The sequence below is a fragment of the Galeopterus variegatus genome, unplaced genomic scaffold (assembly GCF_000696425.1).
Source record: "Galeopterus variegatus unplaced genomic scaffold, G_variegatus-3.0.2 Scaffold3835, whole genome shotgun sequence".
In the NCBI taxonomy this organism is placed as follows: Eukaryota; Metazoa; Chordata; class Mammalia; order Dermoptera; family Cynocephalidae; genus Galeopterus; species Galeopterus variegatus.
The window spans coordinates 153,602-160,805 of NW_007729946.1; the positions used below are offsets into that span (position 1 = coordinate 153,602).

General features: G+C 41.1%; 1 protein-coding gene across 6 annotated transcripts in view; it reads right to left on the reverse strand.

Annotated features, from left to right (window-relative positions):
• ZNF12 (zinc finger protein 12) overlaps positions 1–7,204 on the reverse strand; it is an 18,197-nt gene that overhangs the window by 4,895 nt on the left and 6,098 nt on the right. For 5 of the 6 annotated variants that reach the window (XM_008586117.1, XM_008586120.1, XM_008586116.1 and 2 more), the window contains 2 exons: positions 2,218–2,344; positions 1,847–1,942 (listed from right to left, as the gene is read on the reverse strand). In XM_008586117.1, coding sequence (XP_008584339.1) covers positions 1,847–1,942; positions 2,218–2,344 — 223 coding nt within the window. Of the gene's footprint in view, positions 1–1,846; positions 1,943–2,217; positions 2,345–2,707; positions 2,958–7,204 lie in introns of those variants that run through there. The other variant, XM_008586119.1, reaches the window with a different exon arrangement.

Genomic DNA, 7,204 nt, shown 5'->3' on the forward strand with positions numbered 1-7,204 from the left:
GGTGCAGCCACACAAAAAAAGAAAAAAAAAAAAAAAAAAAAAAAGAAAGAAAGAACTGTCTATACATTGTTTCTGAATGGATGGACAAGAAAGTTCTTTCACCTATCTGGTTCCTCAGATCAAAGAAATAAATGTCTACTCTATGTTATATACTACATTGAAGGAGGAGAACATGCCCTTTTCTTTATATGATTATAATCCAAGGGAGCAAAAAAGCAAAAGCAAAATATGTATACTATCAAATAACACAGTACTTGATCAGACTCACTTTTTTTTTAAGGTATCACCATTAGATGGAATTGAAGTTGAGAGAAGGAAGAGAATGGAGTAATAATGAGAATCACGAAGGAAAAACGTTAAGGAGGGGTTGAAAATTTGAGCTCAGACTTAAAAAGAATATTATCTGGAGAAGTAAAGCACACCACGATGACATGTAAGGCTGCAGGGACAATAATCTCACAAAGAGAAGACGTTAGTAGTGAGGACCAAATGGAGTTTAGTGATTTCTGGAAAACAATAGGAAAGTAGTTTTTCCAGGCAATACAAGGACCAATATTGTGGTGATCCTTAAAGGACAAGGAATTTAAATTCACTTTAGGAAGTAATAGTGAACAGCTATAGACTTATCTTGTGAAGCTAGTGATAAGATCTGGAATTCATAGTAATCTACGCATGACAGAATCTAGACCTTATTCATGTTAAGTCAAAGGAAACAGAATATATAGAGGATAAATTAGGACATCTCACATAGGACAAAAACCACTCTCCTGGGGAGATCAGTAATCCTGATGCGAAGTAGATATTTTCAGTGATTCCACTGGGGCCACTATGGGAAAAGAGAATAGTATAATTTAGTGATAAAGGGAGGTGAGAAAGGTGATTGTAATTTGGAAGAGTCCATGATCACTTTTTGGACATGATGAGAACGAGAGAAGCACAGTGCTGCTATCACAGAAAATATAGGACCAGAGCACAGGCTGCACAAGGGGGTTGTGAGCAGCATGAAAACAGACAAAAGCCCTATAGACTTGAGACTGGAGGAGCCAGGAACTCGTGAAACAAGGAAATCACAGCAGGTAGAAACGGATCCTTTAGAGACATTTCTAGAGGGGGGAGAAGAATAAATAAATCAAACTTCATTTAGGTATATGACATTTATTGTGCACCTGCTATAACAGGATATTATTCAAGATCTTGGGAACAGAACAGTAAATAAGAGACAAGATGAAAACAAGCACCTGGGAAAAGAAGAAGACTCAGTTACTGTTGTCACCAAACTTAAGGAGGGCTAGATTTCAGGAATGATCAGCACTGTCGAAGGAAACACTGTCCAAGGAAGCACATGAGAATGAAGGTGAATGGAATCCATTAGCTTAGGCATGGGATGGGGATCTTGGAATCTGACCTCAAAGAGAAATAAAAAGTAGAACTGGGAATAAAAATAAGTCTAAGGTATTTCACAGTAAAGAAGAAGAATAAAAGTGGAAGATAATAAGAACAAAAGAGTCGCATAAGTTATTTTTTAATGATAGACTTATGAATGCCTAAAAATAAGAGGAATCTATGAGAATGGGTTACTGAAAATGCTATAAGAGTGAGCAAAGACCCAAGTTTTAAGAGGAAGAAGGAAGTGACTGGAATCTGATTCTGGGTAGTGGTAAGCATGGCAAAGCTTCATGAACATATATTTTTGTGGGATAGGAAGAAGTCTTTGGGAGTGTGATTCAGGTACCTAAAGCATGGAAGCAACTATCTTTAGTGACTCCTGAAAGTTTAGGACCATTAAAAAATCCCTGGGAAAAACACTCCCAAGTTACCAATCTCCTCACTGCCTCCACTAACACACCTGGATAGCTCTGAAGTAGGAATTCTCCTTCTACTATCCATGGCTCTTCTCCTTGTTCCAACTTGATGATAACATCCGGTTTGATAATGTGATACCCTGTTAATGAGAAATGAAAGAGAACTTGAGCCCGGTGGCTTGGCTTCAGGGTCTCTGTCACATGGTGGACAGCTGTTGTATGAGCTGCACAACACAAGTACCATCTGCGCTTTATCAAAATTAGAACCTTTCACTGGGGAGGTCTAGACCAAAATGCCCTGCCTGGTGCCCAAAACAGATTACTCACATTTGTCCCATCAAATTTAAAGTTAAAGTTTAGGTATATAAGAGAAATCCCATATATTTTATGAACTGAGAAAGCAAGCTATCCTCACCCACGGAAACTAGATTGCTGTAGTTCTCCAGCATCACATCCCTGTATGTAATCTTCTGCTCAGGATTCAGCTGCTGCCACTCCTCCTGGGTGAAGTCCACAGCCACATCCTTGAATGACACTGGGCCCTGTAATGGCACCGTGATCAGAATTGGGTGACAAGGGAAAAGGCATATGGGGACAAGATCTTACCAAGCTTACTTGTAAAGTTAACTATGAACATTGCGTACCTTATTTAATGTTACAGATTGTGGAAAACAACATATCAGAAATACATTGACATGGTATTTATTCAGCATACATTAAAAAAAGAACATACTGGGCTTGTACAGTGAGCAAGGAACAATTCTGGCTGCTGGGGATGCTAAGACCAGCAGGCACAGCTCCTGCCCCCAAGGAGCACAGACCTGAGAGACACTCATGGAATCCCAGGATGCACTCTACCCCTTTGAACACTTCATTTTGCTTCCAAATGTGGGTTCTCCTCTTACCTCCCTGGCCACTCATTCTCTGTCTCCTTCGCTGCCTCCTCCTTTCTTCCAAGTCATTCTGAAGTTGGAGAGCACCATGGCTCAGTCTTTGGTCTTTTCTCTTTGCTACCTGCACTTGCTGCTTTGACGGTGAGCCTGCCTGGCTTCGTGGCTCATTTAATTACTGTCTATATACAAACATTTCCCAAATTTACATCACCAGCCCAGACCTCTCTCCTGAACCGCAGATCTCAAATTCAACATGCCTTTAATTCAATCTCTGTTACTGTCCAAACCTAATCCTCCTATAGCCTACTGGAACCAATCTGCAATATTTGCTACAATTACTAAAGCAACCAGCAAGCCAGGCAACATTGATTTTCATTTTGTATATTGCAAGGATAAGCCTACTGCAGGTCTAACCGTGGCCTGCCCCATATATTTATTGTAATAGTTTGGCTTGGTTGGCCCCAAATCTCAGCTGGGAACCCTGAATTCCTTTTCTTTGCATTTACACATTCCAGGAGAGGAGAAGCACATTCCTCAGGAGGGGCAGATAGCTTACATGGAAAACATGGACACTGTTAAAACCATATCTTTAAATGTGTATCTTTTCTTTTTCTTTCTTTCTTTTTTTTTTTTTTGTCTTTTTTGTGACCGGTAAGGGGATCGCAACCCTTGGCGTGGTGTCGCCCACACCGCACTCAGCCAGTGAGCACACCGGCCATCCCCATATAGGATCCAAACCCGCGGCGGGAGCGCCGCTGCGCACCCAAGCGCCACACTCCCCCGAGTGCGCCACGGGGCCGGCCCTAAATGTATATCTTTTCAATAAACTGTCCCATTCACAAATATACCAGCCATCATAACTGTTTCTTTCAATATCATCACATGTAAAATAAAGATAATAATGGAACCTATCCCATAATATAATACCAGTATTAAATGGGCTAATCCATAGAGAGCACATAACATAGTTTTTTTGGAAATAAAACACACTTGTCAATGATAGCTAATGTTACTGTTGACTAGGTACTGTGTATCTTATCACTTTCCAAATTAGAACAGAAAATTAACCATAAAACATATAAGTAAGTTTAAAGAACTAAAGGTAATATGGCTGTTAAGCTTTAGGCAATCGCCAAGAAAGGATTACAAAACAGTATTTGTGTGCTAAAAACAAAAAGGTTCACATGATTTCAACAAAACATGGAAGAAGGAGTGAGTGGTGTGGAATGTGGGGAAGGAAAGGCCACGTCATGCTCAGGGGCCATGGGAGACAATGACAAACTCTTGACATTGACTGAACATTTTAAGTTTTCTATGCACGCATGCAGGATGGGTCCTGCTGGTAGGAATCCCTGAGATGCTGCGTTGTTCTCTCCCAGCTACAGGTGCTGGGATGTCCTGGTACTGGGCCTGGCTGGCCTGGGAAGGCTGGGCATGATCAGTGTCTCACTCTGGTGGGACACATGGCAGTGCAACAAGTGGTTCTCAGCCAGACAGACTGATCTATGCACAGAACTGCCCCAGCAGGCGATGACACTGTTTCAGAGAGCAAGTCAGGTTTCCAGGAGCTCTGCCCACACCACATCCAGTCATCACCAGCCATGACTATGGCTGCCCTGATGAGGATGGGGGAGTCCAGAAGTTCCCACATCGTATCACTCTGCCTTGCTGAGAAACAACTTGTTTATTTTTTAGAAAAGTAAGCCTGGTTTCATTTACTTGAGCAGTATCGTCCCCGTTTCAATTGTTCACCCGACATTTGTCAACACAGTCATTGTACAATGGGTAAAAACAGGCACAAGACTTTCAAATCATTCATAAGAGGAAAAACGTGAAGAAGAAAGTCATCAATTCAGGAAAATTCATCAAAAGAAAGCAAACAAATAAGAATGTATTAGAAACAAAACACAGTAAGATAAAAGTAACGAGACCATATATATCTATGACTACAATAAGTGTGAATTGATAAAATCTCTATTTCAAACGAGTCACTCTTATGTTAAAAATATCCCATGGACATGCTCTTTGTCAAAAACATACTTGGAAATAAACATAACATTTCACTTGCACTTCTATTCTATAGTCTTATATAATGTATTTGTTTTTATTTGAGTCTTTCCCATTAAGGGATTCTAAGTGATCTTCTCAAAATGAAATATTTCATTCTTTTTAGAACCCCAGTACATAGGAGAGTGTTCATATTGAATGAATAAATGAAAGACTACTTCATAAACAATGCTAACTAAAGGGAAGGAAGATTATTTGGGGTCAAAAAAGTCAATCATGGGGCCGGCCCGGTGGCGCACTGCTACTGTGCGCCGCTTGGGAGCGCGGTGGCGCTCCCACTGAGGGTTCGGATCCCACATACAGACCGGTTCCCGCTCACTGGCTGAGCGAGGTGTGGGAGCAACGCCGAGGGTTGCGATCCCGTTGCCGGTCCCGGTCCGGTACGCGCGCGACACTGAGGGTTGCGATCCGTTGCCGAACATGAAAAAAGACAAAAAGGAAAAAAAAAAAAAGTCAATCACTTAAGTTCCTGTATATTAAAAGTTGTTACCAAATAGAGGAGAGTGAGGAAGCAGAACAGGAAGAAACAGTCTGACTTTAATGTCTAAACAGACTAATGTGCACATTATTCTAACTTACTGGTTTTACATTTGTAATTTCACAAAACGTACAGTTTGTGGGGTTTTTGTTATTACTTATAACTTTGCCTTGTGAGGAAAAAATAGCACATTATGGAAAAATATAGTTTTTCTTATTTGTAATGCACATAAAATACATGTACTGTGGCTGCTTGAAAACAGCATTCTCAGGAATGTTTCAAACTGATTTTTCATTTGGTGATGAGTTTAAGTAGCTGACCCAAGTTTAGTTTAATGCATGAAGGGAGGAGGAAATTGCATGGTTCTTCCTCTGGCTCAAAACAAGAAGTTTTACAAACGATTACTTTGATAAAAATGGGTTGCAGAAAACCTTGTTAACAAGTTCTGAAAACAACCAATCAGAACTACAGATATTTAGGGAGTTTAGGTTATTTTCACAAGACAAGGGAACCCATGACATGTGTGTCTTAAAAGACCACTCAGTAGAGATAATATTACAAAGACAGTTGTGTGGAATATACTATAAAGCAAATGTACTTCACAGGGCCTAGTTTTCCAAAGCCTTGCAGTTTCAAATATTGACCTTGCAAAGGACAGGAAATTTTCCTCAGGCTATAAAGTCTCTGGTGTAGATAAAGAATTTTAATACAGCAAGGTTGGTGGCTCAAAGACAGACTAGTTACTGATTGATATGTAAGGATACTGGCAAATTGCTGTAAGAAGGAATGTTTGCTAAGATCAAGCTTTTGTTGGTGGACCACTTAATTGCCTTAATGGAATGTCATCTGACTTGTCTTTACTGAATGTTACTAGCTTCTATTGTTAAACTTTAACCCCACCTATGTTCTCTTCCTGTAACTTCCTGGTTTGAAGAATAAATGCAGGAAGAAAACCCCAATTTGGGGTTAATTTCCCAAGGAAGAAATGCCTCTCGCTTGAGGGTTCCAGGGAAGTTAACCACTTTGGGGCTTCTCACGGCTCAGAAGAGATGGGCTTTGAGTAATCCTTTGCGGCTCCATCACCCAGGGGATGTGGGGGTGACAAATCCGTGGGGGGCTAAGCAACACAGTTGTGTAATAACAGAACTTGGATCTGGATCATATGTTTCCACACAAGCCAGAACATTGACCTTCAGAGTGAGAATGCTTTTGTGACCATCTCAATTTACCACTTTATCAGAGCTTGGTTTATGATGCAGATAGCACCTGCTCCTCTACTGCTTTGGGGGGGAGGGAGAATGTTCTCCTTACCTTTCTGAGATTTCTTTCATGAGTGGCTAGGGAGGATATTATCATCAAGGTTAAGTGTTGGCATTCCATTAGTAAAAACTGAGAGAAAAAGCATATTTCTCAGAGTATTATAATATGAAAAAGACCCAAGAAGACTTTAACAAATGGGCTCTGTATGCTACGACATGCCTCTGCATGTCAGCAATCTCACATGCATCAGTGGGAACTAAATGACAGTGAGAGCCTGAGGAGGCCAAAAGACTGCAATCCAAGCGTCATCTACCCAGCCTACAAGAGTCCTCTTGCACATCAGGAAAAAAAAGACATCTCAGATATGCAAAGACTCAAGAGGCTCATTGAGTCAGTATACCAACTACATGGCCTATCCAGGGAAAACAACTGCTACAGTACTCCAGAGACAGGAGGGGAAAATTAAGAATCCTACAGAAGTGAACGAACCACAAGGCAAACTAAGTCCTTCAACTCGCAGCCCCTGACATTATCCATTTAAGAAGGTGCACTTGAGTACTGGCCGGAGAGGGTGTTCTTGAACTAGGAAGCCCATTAGGGCAAACTTTATCTTTTTTTTTTTTTTTTTTTTTTTTTTTTTTTTTTCCCCCTGCCGCCCAGCGGGCCCAAACCCCCGTGGCTCCCCCCCCACCGGCCGGGGGGGG